The sequence below is a fragment of the Chelonia mydas genome, chromosome 1, assembly GCF_015237465.2.
Source record: "Chelonia mydas isolate rCheMyd1 chromosome 1, rCheMyd1.pri.v2, whole genome shotgun sequence".
Classification (NCBI taxonomy): Eukaryota; Metazoa; Chordata; order Testudines; family Cheloniidae; genus Chelonia; species Chelonia mydas.
In genome coordinates, this window is record NC_057849.1 from 228,748,758 (window position 1) to 228,771,760 (window position 23,003).

Genomic DNA, 23,003 nt, shown 5'->3' on the forward strand with positions numbered 1-23,003 from the left:
CACAAATCTTGGGAGAAAGGCCAGTCCTTGCCTACAGACAGCCCCCCAACCTGAAGCGAATACTCACCAACAACCACATACCACACAACAGAACCACTAACCCAGGAACCTATCCTTGCAACAAAGCCCATTGCCAACTGTGCCCACATATCTATTCAGGGGACACCATCACAGGGCCTAACAACATCAGCCACGCTATCAGAGGCTCGTTCACCTGCACATCCACCAATGTGATATATGCCATCATGTGCCAGCAATGCCCCTCTGCCATGTACATTGGTCAAACTGGACAGTCTCTACGTAAAAGAATAAATGGACACAAATCAGACGTTAAGAATTATAACATTCATAAACCAGTCGGAGAACTCTTCAATCTCTCTGGTCACGCAATCACAGACATGAGGGTCGCTATCTTAAAGCAAAAAAACTTCAAATCCAGACTCCAGCGAGAAACTGCTGAATTGGAATTCATTTGCAAATTGGATACTATTAATTTGGGCTTGAATAGAGACTGGGAGTGGCTAAGTCATTATGCAAGGTAGCCTATCTCCCCTTGTTTTTTTCCTACAAAACCCCCCCCAAGACGTTCTGGTTAAACTTGGATTATTGCTGTGCACATTGTAAGATGAGCTATTGCCAGCAGGAGAGTGAGTTTGTGTGTGTGGTTTTTGGAGGGGGGTGTGTGTGGGGGGGGGGGGGGTGAGAAAACCTGGATTAGTGCTGGAAATGACCCACCTTGATTATCATGCGCATTATAAAGAGAGGTTTCAAAGAGGGATGGGCTATTACCAGCAGGAGAGTGAGTTTGTATGTGTGTGGGGGGGGGGGGGGGAAGGGGAGGGGGGAGGAAGGGTGAGAAAACCTGGATTTGTGCTGAAAATGGCCCTACTTGATGATCACTTTAGATAAGCTGTTACCAGCAGGAGAGTGGGGTGGGAGGAAGTTTTGTTTCATGATCTCTGTGTGTATATAATGTCTTCTGCAGTTTCCACGATATGCTATGCATCCGATGAAGTGAGCTGTAGCTCACGAAAGCTCATGTTCAAATAAACTGGTTAGTCTCTAAGGTGCCACAAGTACTCCTTTTCAGTTATCCTGTGTCCATATGATTTATGGTTTTTAAGATCTCTGTATCTGGGAAATACAATTTATTGTAGAATAGGGGCCCATAAGGCATACTAGAGGGAATACCACGAGTATTAATGTGTGGTTCTGCTCTGAAAAGTGGCTGTGTAAGATGCTACTCTCTTCTTCGAGAGACTTGCTGCTCGCTGTATGTATCCACCGTCCTATCTGCTCACCTCAGTGACAAAAGTATAGTTACTACTTTTTTAGGAGAAGGAGCTGGATTTTCTTCTGGCTCCCATTTCACTAGCAGAATTTTTAGCTGAGTTCCTACTGCAGGGCCAGTTCCTTTTTGGGCCAGATTCTCAGCTGACGTAAATTGGAATAGCTCCATTGCAGTCAAAAGAGCTACACTGATTTGTACCAGCTGAAACTCTGTTCCATTGCCTTCATGTTCTGCTCTCGGTTACACTGGTGCTTTCCACTGAAGCCATACGGTCAGTAACAGCGTAATGAAGGGCAGCACTTACCCTGCAGAATCCTCATTACTGGTGGCGATATATGAAGCAGAAAGAACACCACTCGGTTTTCAGGCTGAGTTTGCAGAGGTGAGAATTATAGGGAGAAAAATCATTCTTCCTGTAAACTGAACAAATCTGATCTAGAAGTCTTTGAGAGAGATTAAATGTGGAATCCCACAGTGCCATTTTTACACTCACTTTTCAAAGTGGACTGCACTTTGTCATCATAAACCACAGTGCATAATATTGTCTGCACAGAAATATATGTAATATACCACTGACATTGTTTATATTGCAGCAGAGGCACCCTGATTAATAGATATATACATGGTATTGAATTGTAACCGTACTACCATAGACAAAGTCTTACATCCGAGGCTGAGCTGGGACTGATGCGTTACAGGTGATCTGCAAAGGACTTGCATAAAATGGGGTTATTGCCCTTTCGTGGGGAGTGCGATCATGTTGAAATTTCCAGCTAGCAAATTCTGGTAGAACAGCTGGCTACGTTTTCTTTACATCAAGAATAAGATGGAAAATTACTTAGGACACCAGTAGTATCTCAGGGTAGAAACAGACACTTAAGTATGGTGGCTCTTGCTTTCATGCATAGGGTTGTACAATCTGGGGTCCAGTTTTCCCACCTGGTGTATGGCTAGTGACATTAGGATGATTTTTCTTCTGGATCACCTGCTGGATCACATCCCACGTCATTCATAAATCATAGAATATCAGGGTTGGAAGGGACCTCAGGAGGTCATCTAGTCCAACCCCCTGCTCAAAGCAGGACCAATCCCCAACTAAATCATCCCAGCCAGGGCTTTGTCAAGTCTGACCTTAAAAACCTCTAAGGAAGGAGATTTCACCACCCTCCTAGTGAAAAAGTTTTTCCTAATAGCCAGCCTAAACCTCCCCCACTGCAACTTGAGACCATTACTCCTCATTCTGTCATCTGCTACCACTGAGAACAGTCTAGATCCATCCTCTTTGGAACCCCCTTTCAGGTAGTTGAAAGCAGCTATCAAATCCCCCCTCATTCTTCTCTTCTGTAGACTAAACAATCCCAGTTCCCTCAGCCTCTCCTCATAAGTCATGTGCTCCAGCCCCCTAATCATTTTTGTTGCCCTCCGCTGGACTCTGTCTAATTTTTCCACATCCTTCTTGTAGTGTGAGGCCCAAAACTGGACACAGTACTCCAGATGAGGCCTGGATAGAGGGGAATGATCACGTCCCTCAATCTGCTGGCAATGCTCCTACTTATACAGCCCAAAATGCCGTTAGCCTTCCTGGCAACAAGGGCACACAGTTGACTCATATCCAGCTTCTTGTCCCCTGTAACCCCTAGATTCTTTTCTGCAGAACTGCTGCCTAGCCACTCAGTTCCTAGTCGGTAGCAGTGCAATCATTGATTTGTTGTGATTGCCAAGGATGAGCATCAGTTGCTCACCAGTCTCTTCTTTCTATGTTTCTATCTGTTGATCATCATTTAATTGCTGGCTAACACCAATAGCTCATATCTGATGAGTAGGACTAAGACGTGTCTGTCTAGGATGAAGGTTGCACCCCCACCGCTCACTTTCCTTTGCTTTCTTAGCATGTGCTGCTAATTCATAGGTGGCTGGTGCAAATATTGTCCAGACGACTGCAGTAAAGAGGTGGGATTTGGAAAGGAAATATCATCACATTTTGTTTTGCCTACTCCTCTCCCCATTACCAAGCCCTGAAAACAGCTATTCTGTTTTTTGTTCTGTTAAGTGGATGGATGAGGCAAAAGTCCAGCAGCACTATTTAAAATGGTGGGAAGGCTGTGCCATACTGGCTGCCGGAAGAAGCATCTCGTCTGATCTCCTGCTCCTTTCTTTCATGTGGTCAACCCCCCACTCCTGCCTCACCTCCCAGTATGTGCATAACAGTCCCCACTAGTGAACAGAAAAAGGTGAGTGAGTTTGGACAGTTGTGAATTCTCTTTGCAGGGCTCAGCTGCCTGTTCTCCACTTTAATCCAATTCGTCTTTGGGCAAGAGAACTTTTTGTCACAAAATAATTTTCTGTGCTTTGAGAAATACCTGTTAAAGAGGTTGGGATACTAGCAGGATTGGCCGTATAATTTGGAGGACCCGAACAAGAGCATGGTCCCAAGCAGGAGATATCATGCCACAAGTTGCACTTGTCTTTCTGGCAGATCAGAGGAGGTTGTCTGGCGGTATCCTTTTTCCTCTGCTTCCAGTCCCACGGCTGGAGAATAAGGCAGGGCTATCCCAAGACTTCAAGGGGATGTGGGGCCCCCAAAAGAGCAGGGTAGTAAGCAGCTGCCTACTTTGCTTGTGTGGATATTTAACTTGCTTTTTTTTAGACTCTATTTGTTAGACAGCTGTAGATAGAAAGATTGCAGAGAAGTGTTATTTCCCATTCTATTTCTGCTCAGAATAAGAAACCAAAAAGAGGAACATGCTTTCAAGCAATAGAATTGAGAGCTCCTGGAAGGGAGATGCTTTCTTTTCTCCAGTTTTTATATTGCCCTGGTGGCCTTCATGAGGAGGAGAGAAGCTCTTCCACTCTGCAGACTGGGGATCCTGTGGGTGGGAACCTACCTGCTGCAGCTCTGCTTGGAGTGGGCACTGCTTTCTGCTGGCTGGATGCTGCGCAGTGTGCTGGCCTTTCAGATGAGCCCATAGTGTTCGCTTATTCTGGGCACTTTGGTTTCTTGGCCTCTCATAGAAGTTGCAAGTGATTGAGATCTTTCTCCTTGCAGTGGCTGTGAAATAGACCCCCACTGGTAAGGAGGGGGTCTTCCCAGTTCTGTCTCCACTCCTCTTTGTCCTCCACCTCCCCATATTCATTCTTTGCTCCTCCTTCATCTCCTAGGTCTTTCCCTCTTGCATCCCATCCACCTCCTTCACTCACATAGTTCACAGAGGTTAGTCTAAGAAGGCTGCTATGCTACGGCCTGAAACTTGTACTTCCTCCCCAAGTGAATTTTGTTTTGTCATGAAACAAATTTTAGCTACGGGCCTGAAAATAGTTTCACACAAATGTTGCTAGCTAAAGGGGCAATGAATAAGACAATTTGCAGTTGGGTTTCTAATTCACTGAAGTATGTGGAAATAATTTTTCCTGCTCTTCATGCTGCTCTCATCAGGCATAAAAGAAGCAGAGGAAACATTACTTCAAAATGCTCAGAGAGTTACAAACATTGTAACAAGAATAATTTGTACTTAACTACAGTAGTTTCTTGCATGTGAGAATGTCAGTGTTTCACAGGCTTTAATTCTTCCTGCTTTGTAAGCTAGATAATTTATTCCCATGTTACAAATGTGGAAACGGAGGCCCAAAGTGGTTAGGTGATTTGTCAGAGGTTACACAAGAAGTCTGGGATAGTCAGTTGTTGATAATCCAAGGAGCCTGGACTTCCAGTGCCTGGCTGGTATCACAAGCTGCCAGGGAAAGATTGCCTCTAAACTCTTTCAGCTACTATATATTGTATAATCATCTGAATGAAAATCTCTTAATACTTGATTCTAGGGTCTCCCTTTGCTCAATCCAGGATGTTCCCAGTGTTTGTTAAGACTGTTTGCTTTGGGTAAAGTGCAAAGGTGCTGCTCTCTGAAATTGAAAAGACTCTTGGAAAGGAGGCTGTTCTGTGCATTGGCGAAAGCTCTGTTCAATTCTGATTGGAACATGGGGAGTTGAGAAGTTGTCATTACTGTTATCAGAGCCAGCTGGAATAAAAAATTCTGCTTACTTATGTTTAAGGTGATCTTTCAGTTTTTCTTTCTTTCTTCACTAATGGCTCTGTCTTTTCTGTCCCATATACAATGAATTGGCCTATGAGCACCCCTATGCTCCCATGTCCCATCACCTTGTGCCTCACTTTCTCTCTCATGTCTCTTTCTGTTTCCTTCTCACCTTGTTTTCCACTCTTCTTTTGGTTTGTAGTCCTTTTTGTCTCTCTGGTTACTTTCCCAGTGGCTCTTCTTCCTCATTCTATCTCTCAGCAGAAAGCTACATGTTCCTTGGGTTGGCAGGAGGAACCATCAATGGTGATGCTGTGGTACCAAATCTTATGCAGCTTGGTGGCTCTGTTGAGTTCTCAAGAGGGCAGGGGAAAAAAGGAATAGCTTGCAGACTGTTCCCTAGAGCCGCCGCCTTTAAGAGGCAGTGCACAAGCAGTAGCAGCTTTCAAGGATCTATCTGCTTCTACTCACAGCTACAGGAGCATTTTTGCAGTAGCAAGGTGGGACAGAACTGAGATTATGCAGTTTACTCTGCTGCTCTCACTTGATCCCTTTCACCCTGGAGAAATTCTAGCGTTATGTAGGTTGGCAACACAGTCTGATTACCTGTGGAATAAATATGAAAATGTTATACAAATAATTTAAAGAGAGGGAGAATTTTTTCCAGTTTATATAATTTCTTAATAGTAAGTGATGTTAAACATTATACATCCTAAATTGTAAACACTTCTAGATACAGAAGCTGTTTTTGTTTATATTGGTTTAAGAACATAAGAATGGCCAGCCTGCATCAGACCAATGGTCCAATAGACCATTTCACAGCCACTGCATCAGCCCAGAATCCTGTCTTCCTACGATGTCTGGTGCCAGATGCTTCAGAGGGAATGAACAGAGCAAGGCAATTTATTGAGTGATCCATCCCCTGTCATCCAGTCCCAGCTTCTGGCAGTCAGAGGTTTAGGGGCATCCAGAGGGATGGGGTAGCATCCCTGACCATCATGGCCAATAGCTTATCTAATTCCTTTTTGAACCCAATTATACTTTTGGTCCTGACAGCTTCCCCTGGCAGTGAGTTCCACAGGTTGACTGTGCCTTGTGTGAAGGTGTACTTCCTTATGTTTGTGCTAAATCTGACGCCTATTGATTTAATTGGCTGACCCCTGGTTCTTGAGTTATGTGAAGAGGTAAATAACACTTCCTTATTCACTCTCCAGTCCATTCATGATTTTATAAACCTCTATCATATTCCCCCCTTAGTTGCCTCTTTTCTAAAATGAACAGTCCCAATCTTTTTAATCTCTCCTCATATGGAAGCTGTTCCATACTCCTAATTATTTTTGTTGCCCTTCTCTGCACCTTCTCCAATTCTAATATACCTTTTTGAGATGGGGCAACCAGAACTGCACGGTGTTGGCATACCACAGATTTATATAGTGGCATTATGATATTTTCTGTCTTATTACTTATCCCTTTCCTAATGGTTCCTCACATTGTTCGCTTTTTTGACTGCTGCTGCATATTGAGTAGATGACTCCAAGATCTCTTCCTTGAGTGATAACAGCTAATTTAGACCCCATCATTTTGTATGTATAGTTGGGAGTATGTTTTCCAATGTTCATTACTTTGCATTTGTCAACATTGAATTACATCTGCCATCTTGTTACCCACTTTAGTGAGATCCCTTTATAACTCTTCACAGTCAGCTTTTGACTTGACTATTTTGAGCAATTTTGTATTGTCTGCAAACTTTGCCAGTTTGTTTCCAGCCACTTCTTTGTTTCCAGATCATTTATGGATATGTTAAATACCACTGGTCGCCGTACATATCCTTGGGGAATCCTATTATCTTATCCTCTCTCTGCTGTGAAAACTGACCATTTATTCCTACTCTTTCTTTCCTGTCTTTTAACCAGTTACTGATCCATGAGAGGATCTTCCATTACTATTCTAGTTATTCCATGACTGCTTACTTTGCTTAAGGGGTTTTAATGAGGGAACCTTGTCAAAGGCTTTCTGAAAGTTCAGGTACACTATGTCTACTGGATCACCCTTGTCCACATGTTTATTGACCCTCTCAAAGAATTCGAATAGATTGATGAGGCATGATTTCTGTTTATGAAAGCTGTGTTGACTCTTTCCCAACAAATCATATTCATCTATATGTCTGATGATTCTGTTCTTTACTATAGTTTCAACCAATTTTGCCTAGTACTGAAGTTAGGCTTACTGGCCTATAATTACCAGGATTGCCTCTGGAGTCTTTTTTAAAAAATTGGCATTACATTAACTATCCTCCAGTCACTTGGTACAGAGGCTGATTTAAGTGATAGCTTACATACCACAGTTAGTAGTTCTGTAATTTCATATTTGAGTTCCTTCAGAACTCAAGCCAGAGTTTAAAGCACTCTTCCCCAGGAACTAAAACATATAAGATAAAATCTACAAAACTTTTATTCAACACATTTCCAGGGAACTGTCTCTCTCAGAAGAACTAAAGACATTTTACCCAGTTATTTTGTAAGATACCAGGCTTGACTCTCATTAACACCAAAGCCCCTTTACACCCTTCTGGCAGTGGAAAGGGGCCTTAAAGTAGCATAAATTATATTTACATTCACTTTTGCGCCTTTAAACTGCTACTGCTAAAGGAACTGTAATATAAATTGAGACTCATGTCCACCATCTATATCAACCTGTTGTTTCTAACACCTATTTATATGACCACTCCCACCTCACCAGACCTCCTTTAGAACCTGATCCAAACCCAGTGAAATCAATTGGCATTTTTCAGTTGATTTCACTCGGTGCTGTATTAGGCCCCACATGCCTGTGAGAAAGGATGTGCTCTCAAGCAAACCCAGAAGGTTAATGAATTAGGACAAGGAGATGACATAAAATGCTTGACAGTGTGTGGAATTTGTTTGTTTTACGAAGATAATGGAAGGTGAAAAACTACTTCTGAAATATCATTTTCCTAACAATTTTTCAATGTACATTTTCTGTTTTCAAGACCATTCAGTATCCCAACTCAATAAACCGTATGAATTTCTCCAGATTTTAAATCACTTTTTATTTAGAAAAACTGCATGTTTTTTCAAAGATATCTTGATACAAAACAAAACATATTTTGTTTTGACACTTTACTGCCCTGTTTTTCCAAAGTTCTGAAAGCTAATAACCTTTCAGGAAATTGACCCGTGTGTCCTTCCATGCAACTTGCTAAGGTCTAACTATTATAATTCATACATCTTCTACAACTGCTACGCACCCCCCATCCCTGCTCTCATACCCCCTGCAAAAAATCAAGAGGTCTGCCCATGCACCACTACTGGCTAACCTTGGAGGGCCTGCCCCACTCTTTGGAAACTCTGGTTTGCTGTATAATAGAATCACAGAAGTTAGAGATTGAAAAGACCATTCCCTCTACGTTCCAATGCAGGACTGTCCCCTAAAATATATTTCCAGTGCTTTGTATCAGCACTCCATACCATGCAAACGCTCTTTGTTTAAGTTATCAGTTTGTGACTATATTATCACTGTTATTACTATGGCCTTGATCCTGTGGAAAGCTCTGGACAGATGTGAGGGGCTGCTGGCATAGAATGCTTTACACATCTGGCCCTATAAGTTCTTTACATAACAAATGTACAGGCATGAAGGTAGAGCTATAGACAATGTTATGGTTTGCTAAAGTAAGAGACTTGTGCTATCTTGCCTTTATTCGCTCTCTCTCCTGTTGGGTCTCTGTCTTTTAACTGTGGACCTTGGCAGGTTGTTGCCAGTACCATGTGTTCGTTCATTTTATAATTATATTATATATATTCTAATGCCCAGGCTCCCCAGTCATGGGCCAGGACCGCATTGTGCTAGGCACTGTACAAAGACAAAACAAAAATACAGCTGCTGCCCCAAAAGAGCTTACAATCTAGACAAAGCAACAGAAGGCTATATAGTCGTAAATCCTAAGGCTACTGAGATTGAGTGTGACTAAGAACATGTTACATTGAACCATGGTGCACAATTTTAAAATGACTTTCCTTCTGCTCTGTCAGGCTCCTTAAATTGTCTCAACACTTCCTCGTCTTTCAAGAGTGTTGTTTATTAGCAGCACTAAGACCATCTCTGAAATCCCAAACCTATTCTTCAGATCAGTTTGCTTCTCTCCAGTTTTAACTTTGGCCTTGTCAGTACCCCATTGAGGAGTCAGTCAGTCACAGCTGTGTAGCTGCACCGGTGTAAACCCCACGAGTAAACCGGAAAAGCCACCATTTGTACTAGTTGAGTTTACCCTCATTTTGATCAGGGGTAAATCCTACTGAGATTTGCACTCCTGCAGCTGTAAGGTTCCTGCCCACTGCCTGCTGAATCCCAAGTGGTGGTGTTATAAAGCCTAGAAGTTCTAGTCAGGGCTCAGGACTCCATTGTGCTCAGCGCTATACAAACACTGAAGAAAAAGATGGTCCCTGACCCAAAATGCTTACACTCTAAACCAAGTGTAGTCCAAGCCTTTCAGAGAACCTGGGTGTTCTTCACATGCACAATGATCTGATAATGAATTATACAATGCTTTTCAATTGGTTCTGAGAGTGCGCCTCTCAAAATCATTAATGATCAGCTAATATCATAGAATCATAGAATAACAGAGTTGGAAGGGACCTCTGGAAGCCATCTAGTCCAACCCTCTGCCCAGAGCAGGACCAATCCCAACTAAATCATCCCAGCCAGGGCTTTGTCAAGCCTGACCTTAAAAACTTGTAAGGAAGGGGATTCCACCACCTCCCTAGATAATGCATTCCAGTGTTTCACCACCCTCCTAGTGAAAAAGTTTTTCCTAATATCCAACCTAAACCTCCCCCACTGCAACTTGAGACCATTACTCCTTGTCCTGTCATCTGCTATCACTGAGAATAGTCTAGATCCATCCTCTTTGGATCCACCTTTCAGGTAGTTAAAAGCAGCTATCAAATCCCTCCTCATTCTTCTCTTCCATAGACTAAACAATCCCAGTTCCCTCAGCCTCTCCTCATAAGTCATGTGTTCCAGTCCCCTAATCATTTTTGCTGCCCTTCGCTGGACTCTCTCCAATTTTTCCGCATCCTTCTTGCAGTGTGGGGCCCAAAACTGGACACAGTACTCCAGATGAGGCATCACCAATGTTGAATAGCGGGGAATGATCACATCCCTCAATCTGCTGGCAATGCCCCTACTTATACACCCCAAAATGCCATTGGCCTTCTTGGCAACAAGGGCACACTGTTGACTCATATCCAGCTTCTCGTCCACTGTCACCCCTAGGTCCTTCTCTGCAGAACTGCTGCCTAACCATTCTGTCCCTAGTCTGTAGCGATGCATTGGATTCTTCCGTTCTCAGTGCAGGACTCTGCACTTGTCCTTGTTGAACCTCATCAGATTTCTTTTGGCCCAATCCTCCAATTTGTCTAGGTCCCTCTGTGTCCTATCCCTACCCTCCAGAGTATCTACCACTCCTCCCAGTTTAGTGTCATCCGCAAACTTGCTGAGGGTGCAATCCTCAAGATCATTAATGAAGATATTGAACAAAACCGGCCCCAGGACCGACCCTTGGGGCACTCTGCTAGATACCGGCTGCCAACTAGACATGGAGCCATTGATCACTACCCGTTGACCCCGACAATCTAGCCAATTTTCTACCCACCTTGTAGTGCATCCATCCAGCCCATACTTCTTTAACTTGCTGACAAGAATACTGTGGGAGACCGTGTCAAAAGCTTTGCTAAAGTCGAGGAATAACACGTCTACTGCTTTCCCTTCATCCACAGAACCAGTTATCTCATCATAGAAGGCAATTAGATTAGTCAGGCATGACTTTCCCTTGGTGAATCCATGCTGACTGTTCCTGATCACTTTCCTCTCGTCTAAGTGCTTCAGAATTGATTCCTTGAGGACATGCTCCATGATTTAGGTTTCAGAGTAACAGCCGTGTTAGTCCGTATTCGCAAAAAGAAAAGGAGTACTAGTGGCACCTTAGAGACTAACCAATTTATCTCAGCATAAGCTTTCGTGAGCTACAGCTCACTTCATCGGATGCATACTGTGGAAAATACAGAAGATGTTTTTATACACACACACCATGAAAACCTTTTGTAGTTATAAACACCCATTTTTTCATGGTGTGTGTGTATAAAAACATCGTCTGTATTTTCCACAGTATGCATCCGATGAAGTGAGCTGTAGCTCACGAAAGCTTATGCTGAGATAAATTGGTTAGTCTCTAAGGTGCCACTAGTACTCCTTTTCTTTTTGCTAATATATTTATTGTACCCAATATTTCTGCTCACTTGACACACTGACTCATTGCCATCACTCGGCTACCCTTTATATTAATCTATAAATGGATGATTGGGTATAAAACAATCAATCCTGTCACAGTGCAGAAGAAATGGGATAGAGCAAATGATTCTATGATTAATCTGAGCTTCAGTTATTGATACATATCATGGGATATGTTTACAGTAAAATGTGAAAAGTTAAAAGCACAACTATAATAAAAGGAAAGTGCTATATTCTGAAAGTTCACATGGTTGGTATGAGACATTTCCTATCCGGTGGGCAGTGCAAGTTCGAATACATTTAGAAATGAAGCTTTTCATTATGTTGGTGGACGTTTGTGAATTTGTAGATGGTTAGTAGTAACATCTTGCTGCAAGGCAACATCATTTTCAAGATTTGGACTTCCAGTCATAAGAAATTGTAAACCAATTTCCAACTTTTTTTCTATTATCGAGAAGAAATTCTTAATGGGTAACAGTAGAGGAAAATGGTCAATATAGTAGCAAAGTTTTTCTGTATTATAGCAAGATGAAAATTGGTTTACGTTTGCTTCTATTGGTAATAATTCATCACCCAAAGCAGTTTTCTCTTCAGTTGTGTTCATTCTGTCTCAAAGAAAAGATACAGCCAAAATAGAGGGCAGTTGGAGATGGGAAATAAAAAATTATGTAATCACAGAGACACTTTTTTATGAGGAGAGAGTGATTTTTTTTTCTTTTTATTTGAAAAGGAGACGAGAGGACAAGATACTGATATATACAGCATGATAAATGGTGTAGAGAAGGTGAATGGGGATCTCCTACTTGCCCTCTCATAATAAAGGAACCAGGGAACATGAAACTGAAAGGCAAAGGATTAAAGGAGTTTTTTTAAAAAAAACAATGCTTAAATAGACTGGGGAGCTCATTTCCACAATATATCATTGAGGCCAGATCTTATTGTGCATAGGAAGGTTTGAAACTTATTTGGGAGTATGGTGGATTCTCCTTTACTTGAAGTCTTTAAATCAAGACTGAATAGCTTTCTAAAAGATATGCTATAGCTCAAACAGTAAATATGGGCTTGCTCTAGAAATTACTGGTTGAAGTTTTATGGCCCGTTATGCAGGTCAGTCTACATTATCACAATGGTCCCTTCTGGCCTTAAAATCTATGAAAAAACTATGAGTAATGAGAATATCCCCAGTTGAATTAGGATAAAAAATATGTAAGGGATCTAAACCCTCCTGCCTCATGTCATAAAACAACCACTGATTGAAGGATGAGGAAGAAATTTTCCCTATTGGCAGGTTACTCCATAATGGTCTACTGTGTGGTTTCTTGCATCTTCCTCTGAAATATCTGCTTCTGACTGTTTTCAGAGACAGGGTGCTGGACTAGATGGACCAGTGAGCTGATCCAGTGTAGAAATTCCAAAGCTCCAGCTTAGGGGCAGAACAGCATTTAATGCAACTACAAAGTGATAGGAAATACTTTTTTCTGGTTGGGTTTTCGTTGGGGGTTTTTTTTGTTGCATTCTCTTATTTTCTGATGCATCATTTAATATTTGTCATTTTTACTTTGTAAGGACGTTCACAGATTAAGAATAAATTCAATTTGTCCACTGGTTCTTGGCAATCTCAATGTACTGGAAAAATTGCATACACAGGAGTTTTTATTAGATTAAAAAATGGAGGGATGAGGTTTGCAAATATCCAAATAGCCTAGCAATGAGTTTCATGACTGGCCAGGCTACGGTGTGACAGTTGTGTGTGTTTCTCCTTGATGCAAACCTGCCCCCTTTGTTGATTTTAATTCCCTGTAAGCCAACCACCCTCCCCCCTACGATCAGAGCTGACAAAGGAAATAAAGTCACTATTGTTTTGAAACCATGCGTTCTTTCTTTATTAATTAAAAAAAAGGGGGGGAGATAACTGATGGGGTAGGGGAGGAGGGAAGGACAAGGGCACATTGCTTATTGTAACCACACTACTGTTTGAATGACAGCCTTCTGTTGCTTGGGCCATCCTCTGGAGTGGAGTGGCTGGGTGCCCAGAGCCTCTTCTTCTCCCCCCCGCTTTGGCGTCTGGGTGAGGAGGATATGGAATTTGGGGAGGAGGGCAGGCGGTTGTACAGTGGATGCAGCAGCGGTCTGTGCTCTTGTTGGCTTTCCTGCCGCTCCACCAGACGCCTGAGCCTGTCCGTTTGCTCCCCAGTTAGCCTCAGCATTGCATCCTGCCTCTTCTTATCACGCTCACTGAATGCCTCCATGCATTCAGCTGTGCCCTATCAGTGCGGGAGGACAGCATGACCTCGGAAAACATGTCATCACGAGTGCGTTTTTTTCGCCTTCTAATCTGCGATAACCTCAGGGACGGAGATGATAGGGGGAGCATAGAAACATTTTTACCTGCAGGGGGATAAAAAGGGAGAGTAAAATTTAAGGTGATACATTTCTGAGAACAAAAGGGTGACTCTTTCACAGTGAATCAAGCAATTCACAGCAGACAGCACATGTGCTTTAGGTACAAGGTCGCATTTTGCCTTTTATATTGAGCGCCTGCCACTATGGTGACACAGCACACACGGCTGGGCAACAGAATTCGGTTTCCAGGCAGCCATGGTAAGCCAAAGGGTACGTGGGTTTGGCTTCTCACACCTTCGTAACATGTGGGAATGTTTTCAAACTGTAACATGCTCCTTTCCCATAGCAAGCTATGCTGGTTGGGTTTGCCATTTAAAAGGAGGGGCTGCTTTTTTTGGGTGTATGTGCAGCACACAACTCCCCTCACCCCTCCGCGTGGCTATTTGGGATGATCCCTTCGCTGCTCCCCCCACCGTGTGGCTATGGGATGATCCCTTTTAGCCAAGCGCAAACAGCCCAGCACGAACGGGGTCCTTTTACTGTTCCCTTACAAAAATTCCCCTATTTCAATGAATGATATCACTCTCCTGAGGCTAACACAGAGATACAAACCGAATGTTGCTTGAATGTGACCAAAACCCAGGACCATTCGCTGCCATGCTTTGTGCTGCAATGATTCCAGACTACTTGCTACTGGCTTGGCGTGGTCAAGTGTCCTACCGTGGAGGACGAAATAAGGCAGCCCTCCCCAGAAATCTTCTGCAGAGGTTTTCAGAGTACCTCCAGGAGCGCTTCATGGAGATGTCCCTGGAGGATTCCCGCTCCATCCTCAGACACATTAACAGACTTTTCCAGTAGCTGTACTGGCCGTGAATGCATTCCAAGTCTTCAGGGCAAATCAAACATTAAACACTATTGCTTTTAAACCCTGTACTGTAGTTACAAATGTGCACTCACCAGAGGTGCCTTCTCTGCCTTCAGGGTCGGGGATCCCGCCTTGGGAGGGTATTGGCTCAGGGTGATGAAAAGATCCTGGCTGCCGGGGAGAACAGCTTCACCGCTTGCGTGCTGCACATTCTCCTCTTCCTCCTCCTCTTCCTCATCCACAAAATTCTCCTCCATGTTGCGTGAGACTCCCCCCTTGCAGGTGTCCACGAACAGTGGTGGGGTAGTGGTAGGGTGCCCCCCCAGAATGCCATGCAGCTGATCATAGAAGCGGCATGTATGGGGCTCTGACCCAGAGCGACCGTTTGCCTCCTTTGTCTTTTGTTAGGCTTGCCTGAGCTCCTTGACTTTCACGCAGCACTGCTGTGTGTCCCTGGTGTAGCCTCTGTCCACCATGCCCTGTGTGATTTTGGCATATATATCAGCATTTCTTCTTTTTGATTGGAGTTCTGCCGGCACAAATTCTTCTCCCCATACAGCAATCATATCCAGTGTTTCCCATTCACTCCATGCTGGAGCTCGTTTGCGATTCTGGGGGGACTGCATGGTCACCTGTTCTGCTGAGCTTACCATGCTGACCAAACAGGAAATGAAATTCAAAAGTTCCCAGGGCTTTTCCTGTGTACCTGGCTAGTGCATCGGAGTTGAAACCGCTGTCCAGAGAGGTCACATTGGAGCACTCCGGGATAGCTCCCAGTGGCTAATAATGTCGATTTGCATCCGCACTACCCCAAATTTGACCCAGCAAGGTTGATTTTAGTGCTACTCCCTGCAGAAGTCGATTTTAAGAGGAGTACAGAAGTCGATTTTAAGAGCCCTTTAGGTCAACGGAACAGGGTTGCTTGTGTAGACGTATTGCTTTATAAAATCGACCTAATGCGGCTAAATGCAACTTAATCCTGTAGTGTAGCCCAGGGCACAGACTCATGAAGTGATAATACATTTACTGTTGTCTCTCAATAATAACAGACCGTTTACATTTAAGAAGACCTTTAAACAGGGGTGGCCAACCTGTGGCTCTGGAGCCACATGCGGCTCTTGAGAAGTTAATATGCGGCTCCTTGTATAGGCACCGACTCCGGGGCTGGAGCTACAGCCGCCAACTTTCCAATGTGCCGGGGGGCGCTCACTGCTCAACCCCTGGCTCTGCCACAGGCCCTGCCCCCACTCCACCCCTTCCCGTCCCCTCCCCTGAGCCTGCAGTGCCCTTGTTTCTCCCCTTCTCCCCACCCCCAAAGCCTCCTGCACCACACGAAACAGCTGATTGGGAGGTTTGGGGAGGGGAGGGGGAGGCACTGATTGGCGGGGCTGCCAGTGGGCAGGAGGCGCTGGGAGCGGGGTGGGGGGGAGCTGATGGGGGGCTGCTGACGTATTACTGTGACTCTTTGGCAATGTACATTGGTAAATTCTGGCTCCTTCTCAAGCTCAGGTTGGCCACCCCGCCTTTAAACATCTGACAAGACCTAAAGTACTTTTTTGAATCTATACAATATATGCGTCATTTTGCCCAACACGGAGGTGCAGCTGCCTCTGGGGTAGGAAAACATCTGTTATTTAACAGGACCAGCAACATCGTACAACAGCATATTGAAGAATAACTTATCCATTTGAAATCATGGGGGAAGTTTCGAATGTAATTACCTAATTTGGAAAAGCAGCACTGTCAAAGGTATGCAGATTTTATATCTGAACTTAACTGGGCAGTGCTGCTGTTCTAACCTTTTGGTGTCTCTGAAAAACCCTCCAAAAAGACATGGACTGCTGGCAGAGTCAGCATTCATAAAATTTAGCTGAAGACTTGCTTATTTAAACTGGCTTTTGAACACCAAATTATTTATATGGTTATCAGCAAATGGCATTTTGGGTTATTATTTACAGAAAGAGGCCCATTGGGGCATGTTTGGAGGGGGCGTGTAAGTGGAGATGGTAAACCAGAGAACAGGAAATAAATCAAATGGTCTTCTTTTTTCTAGTTGGCTCGCCACAATAAAACATTGCAGCAGATGCTGAAGCCAGGGTCTGATCCAGAAGAAGGAGATGAAGCCTTGAAGTACTATGCCAATCACACAGCACAGATTGAGGTAAAAAATTGCTCACCAAAAGGGAAGCTATTGTGGTCTGAGGCCAGTTTACTTCCTATGGAGCTTCTCCTTTAGATTTCTCCTGAAGAACAAAACATATTTAAATAGTGTAGCTTACTTTGAAAGGGAAAAAGCTGAATAATATCATACTGGGGAAGGGAAAAAAGGCCTGGATGTTCTTTAAAATTGGCTTGGTATATTTCAAACAATTGTCCTACTGTTGCTCCCCTGTGGGATACGGGACATTTCTTGTTATGGAAATAATGACTGGGGATAGCAGTAGTGTCTTGGAGACAGGAATAGTTCTGTGTAGCACATCAGTCATATAAACCCTGCTTTTCAAGTCAAGGAGGTTTATGGATCAAATGAGAACTTTGGCTGTAGTACAAAGTTTTTGAAGTGGCTTGAAGATTCAGTGCAGTTTTTGCCTAACAGGATGAGGTGGGTCTGGTTCATCAGCTCCTTTCCATATTGTAAACAGCATTCACCTGTTGGACAGAAAAACATTTCTTGACTTTGGCGGTAGTAGAAGGTGTAGAGTTCAAGGGTGGCAGCTTTAAGGGGATGTGCCTGCGAGGTGTGCAGGGCTGTCATTTGGAAACTATGACTGATGCAAATCTAGTTGATTAAGGGTGAGTAATTGCACGTAGACTCTCGTGTCAAACCACATCCTTCTTGGGGTCTGGTTTATTAAAAGAAAATCACAGTTCAGTGTCATTTTAAGTGAAAGCCAGTCATTCCCCAGCTCTTCAAAGTTCTGTCAGCTCCTGCTGGGCTCACTAGCTCCTTCCCAAACCCAGTTCCTGCTCCTGGCATTTCCTAAAGCCTCTTCCTCTTCAGGCCTCTGCCCCTTGTGGCAGGAGGCATCAGCCAAGCCTGTGGAGAGCCCCTTCACAGATCCTCTCTCACCCTGGGTCTCCTGCAGGTGTCTTGCTGTGGAGCAGCTCTCTCAACCCTCCGGCTCCTCTGGTTCTCTTTCCTAACTGTACTTAAGCTGCCCTTATATCCCCCCAGCTGGCCTAGTTGTTAGTCATAGGCCCCCATCACATGACCCTGGGACTGAGAGGTACAGGTGAGGTGTCACCCAGGACTCCCCTAAAAGGTCAGCTCACCCATAGACAGTACTACATTCATTGTGCACCAATACCCAGACACACTCACACACTAGTTTTGCTATCCTTGAGGTGAAGATACATAAATATATTGCTCTTAAATATCAAACCATTTCAGAAGGGAGAGAGAAGGCAACTTTTTGCAAAACAGCCACAGCTTTGGGGACTTCCTGAAAATGAGGACATAAATGACTCTGAGCCCAGCATTGCTTCTGTTGAAATAAGAGAGGGGTTTGCCAGATCTGGGCCAATTGTGGAGTTCCAGATATATAGTCTGTCAGCTCAGCATACCCAATTTGTTCAATTTGTAACTCAAATGATGGTTCCGTGATAGTGAGCTCTCCAAAAAACCTGGGATCTGAGATCCAAGGTGTGTTTTCCGCCTAGTGCTGCTTCACCAGTAATACGAACTCCACAGTCAGATTCAGCAAACAGTTCTAATGGAATGGAATCCAGCTCACTCTCAAGTAGCTCTGTTGGTTCTGAAGGGCTAATGGTAGCAATATCTTGGGTTTTGTCAAGTAAGTAGATAAAACCCTAAGGCACATAGAAACTGGCACTATCTGAGTAACAAGGTGCTCCTTTCACATAGCCCCTTCCATGATTTACAACCTCATAGACATGGGCTCAAGCTACAAAATGAAGTTCTTCATCCAAATGCTAAGCCCTTTAAAGTCTGAGAATGTTTGGATATGAAGTTTTGCTTTAGCTTATTATAAATATGGGGGCAGTTTGCAGGGCTCAGATTTGGAATGTCCTCAAAGATTGGGGATACTTGGATCTAGATTTTTTATTTAAGGCACACCTCATTTTAAGGCAGGTTTTTGAAGGCAAAGACAATTTTAGTATAAATTACTTAGGTAAGTATTTTTTAATGTGGTGTCTTGGTGTAATTGAAATTTTTAAAATTAGTTCAACACCAGTTTGTAAATAAAAGCAAGCTCTGAGTCAGAAGGGAATCACAGCATGATTGAGAAGTTTCTGACCCTGAAAGACACATACATTTGTATTTACAGATTGTCCGTCATGATAGAACCATGGAACAGATAGTCTTCCCTGTCCCCAATATTTGTGAATTCCTCACTCGAGAATCCAAAAGTCGTGTATTTAATACAACTGAGAGAGATGAACAAGGGAGCAAAGTGAATGACTTTTTCCATCAGACAGAAGATCTGTACAATGAAATGAAGTGGCAGAAGAAAATTAGGAGTAAGTACTATCTGTAGTTTCAAGGATTTAGTTTCAGGTTGTCTAATTGTATTTAAAACCTGTACGTCACCAACCAAGTATTTTCCGTTTTCATTTTTACTTGTTTCCAATCCCTTTGATATTACAAGAAAACATTTTCCGAACCCAAGATTGTAAGTCACTGGAGATGTGCCACCTGGGGGGGGGGGAGAGAGAGAGAGATACATACACAAAGAAGAAATAATATGGAAAAGTGACTAATGAAATCATCTTCTGGGCTCTCAAGACCAGAATTGAGTCGTGGACTAAATGTGTGTAACTTCACTGAAAATTAGTTGCACCCAATTATGCCAGATGGAATTTTGGCCCCTAATGTTTAACAAGAACATGTGTAGTTGTCTACTTATACTTTTGAATATAATTCACTGAAAACATCTTTCACCTTGGGCCAGATCCTCTGCTGGTGTAAAACAGTGTGGCTCCCATGAAGTTAGTGGAGCCGTGCCAATTTATACCAGACCTCTTTGCACTGAGTCATTATTTACTATTCCTGGAGAATGATCTGTTTTCTTAGTAATAGTACTTTGCATCCCAGGATCTTTTAAAGCACTTTACAAAAATCCAGCTGGCTTAATTCCCAGCAGAACCCAGTCTGTGAATCCTTGGTGGCCAAGGGGACATACCTACTCAAACTGTTTACAACACCCATTCCGCTGGAGGGCGCAGCTCCATCTGGCACAGGCAAGAAAGTGGGTGGTGCTAGTTTCAGAAGGGACATGGCTAGAACACAAAGGGTCAGCTGGCTGGTTCCATGGGGGTCTCTCCCAGGAACCCCACACAGAACTTAGAGCTGCTCCCCCAGGATGGAATTCTCAGGGGAGGCAGAAGATTTGCTGCCATGTGACCTCCCGAAAGAGTGAAGTTGTTTCTAGCATTTCAGGAGGTGGTAGATGGCAGCCCTGTGCACCTTCCAGGGTAAATCCAGCCTTTTCACAATTAAGCTTCACAGCACTCCTGTGATAAGGAAGTGGGATATAGATCTAAGGATCTCTTCATCCACCATTAAAATGCAGATGCCTCAGAGGTAGAATACAGCAGTTCTTGAACAGTTCACAGCAACATTGCACAACCAGTTAGGAAGGAAGTGAAGAATACCAGATATGGGCAGAACTGCAGGAGGATTTGGCTAGCTAGAGTGGAATGAATTAACTTGAAGCTTTTACCACCACTGAAAACATGCTGTTGGGTTGTAGTTTTTGTGAATTTAATTCCCAGGGTGTAGTTTCTATTTCAAAATAATTCTGCTCACAAAGTAGGACTGGGATACCAGTTAAAAGAAACACCAACAAACAAACAAACAAAAATCCCCAACTGCTGTCTGAGAGAGCACAGACTTGGATCTGACCTCTGTAATGCTAAACAAGCATAGATTAGGGTTTTTTTTAATCCAAAACAGAAATGCCCACATTTCCTTTCATCTATGGAACACTTAACAAGCCTCCCTATTATTTTGTTTGAAAATGCAATATACATTCAAGTGCTGTTTAATCTTTACCCCAGTGTCTGAGTTGCTATGTTATCGTACAATGCTGCATTGCTTGAAATGAGAGGATTCCTCATGCAAAGGCTCCAGATCCTTAAAACCCAGAAGTTAACAGCCTAATTTTACCACAAGTGAATCTTAATGTTTAGTCTGAGCTGACTCTAAATGTGGGTAATTAAAGCTGACCTTACTCTGAGACAAAAAGATCCAGTTTGGGGAGTTGTCTGTTTCTAGGAGTCAACTATGTTCTTAGTCATTTCCAACAGTATGATAACAAGTAAAGCCCTACAGCCGGCAGAAAGGTCCAAGAAGGTCAAGGGTGCATCTTTCATGCATACAGGAAATTCAGAGCATTCTAGGAGTCTTTATAATTTCCTGAGAAAAATGTAATCTTCAAATAGTTAAATGTCACAGGTTTCAGAGATTTTGAAACACCATATATTAAGATATAATTGGAATTAACATTTTCGAACACTCACCTCGTGGGGTCCTAGAGCTTAGACTCAAGCCCAAGCCCAAATGTCTACATCGCAGTTAAACAGTCCCTTAGCCCAAGCTCCATAAGCCTGAGTCTGCTGGTATGGGCCAGCAGCAGGTGTTTAACTGCAGTGTAGACATACTTTAACTGTGTTTGTACAGCCTCTAGCACAATGGAGCCCTGGTTTCAGAAGGGGCCTCTAGGTGCTATTACAAAAATAGAACAGATCTATTTAGTTATGAGGGAGGACTTAGAAGCGTGAGCACTGCATGTAAAATACTAAGACTCCTCAGTGATTCTCAGACTTTTTTACTGGTGACCCTTTCCACATAACACGCCTCTGAGTGCGACCCCCCCATCAATTAAAATGCTTTTTTATATATTTAACACCATTCTAAATGCTGAAGGCAAAGTAGGGTTTGGGGTGGAGGCTGACAGCTCACGACCCCCCATGTAAGAACCTTGCGACCCCCAGTTTGAGAACCCCTGCCCTAGATCCTTATTGGCAGGGTTGAGCCTTCCTCTCTCCCTTAGGTAAATTGTGATTTATGTGGTTTCAGTGGGTCTTTTGGAAAAGATCATAAGCCTGAGACTTTGACTGTTCTGTGAGGTCACAAAAAACCCATTGCATTTTTTGTAACAGAGGGTCTGTGTTCCAGGATCTTTGACCAAAACATCCTCTTCCCTCCACTCTTGTGAAGCATACAGGGAGCCATTTGTCCACAGATTTCCCCTCTCCTTTCGCTGTCAAGTGAAACGATTCCTTCACAAAAGGTCCAGTCCTCCAAACTTAAAATAGGTAAAACTCTTGTTACTAAGCCCCGGAGGCTCGTAATTTATAATAGATTACTGGGATCCTTCTGGGTGGAAAAGCGCCATGTAAATACAATATACTAGGACTATTCAACCTGAATATTTATTTTTGACTTTACTGTTCTCCATTAAGCTGCATTTCTTGTTTGAATGAACCCGTTGCTCATAAGCTCATGCATCTCCTTTTCATTTCTCCAATGCTGCTTTTCTCTCCTGCCTAGATAACCCAGCCCTGTTCTGGTTCTCCAGACACATCTCTCTCTGGGGGAGCATTTCCTTCAACCTGGCTGTATTCATCAATTTAGCAGTTGCTCTCTTCTACCCCTTTGGAGATGATGGAGATGAAGGTAAGTGATCTTTTTTTTTTTTTCCGTATACTAGTGAACATTTTCAGTTATAAAGCAACACAAGCCATTCCATCACCAAATAGCAATTCCTATGACTCTCCTTCTGCCTTGCAAAGCTCTTGAATAACTTAAACAGAACAGGTTTCAGAGTAACAGCCGTCTTAGTCTGTATTCGCAAAAAGAAAAGGAGTACTTGTGGCACCTTAGAGACTAACCAATTTATTTGAGCATGAGCTTTCGTGAGCTACAGCTCACTTCATCGGATGAAGTGCCAAGGTGCCACAAGTACTCCTTTTCTTTTTAAACAGAACAGTTAAGATTTTCAGAATTCACTAGTCATTTTGGATGCCATTTGAGCCACCTTAACGGGGCGTGAATTTCAGAGGCTGGACGCTCAGCGCTTTCTGCGGATCAGGCTCTGATAAGATGTCTCAAATCGGGCACCCAAAATCACAGGCACAGCTGAAAATCCCATTCAATAGACTTAGTTGCTCTTGAACTTTGTTGTACGATATCATATGAGTT

The 23,003-nt window shown here is 43.3% G+C and overlaps 1 protein-coding gene across 4 annotated transcripts in view; it reads left to right on the forward strand.

Annotated features, from left to right (window-relative positions):
* Positions 1–23,003, forward strand: part of ITPR2 (inositol 1,4,5-trisphosphate receptor type 2) — a 360,382-nt gene that overhangs the window by 292,637 nt on the left and 44,742 nt on the right. For all 4 annotated transcript variants that reach the window (XM_043538510.1, XM_037915324.2, XM_037915321.2 and 1 more), the window contains exons 46-48: positions 16,890–16,997; positions 19,126–19,318; positions 22,353–22,478. In XM_043538510.1, coding sequence (XP_043394445.1) covers positions 16,890–16,997; positions 19,126–19,318; positions 22,353–22,478 — 427 coding nt within the window. The remainder of the gene's footprint in view (positions 1–16,889; positions 16,998–19,125; positions 19,319–22,352; positions 22,479–23,003) is intronic.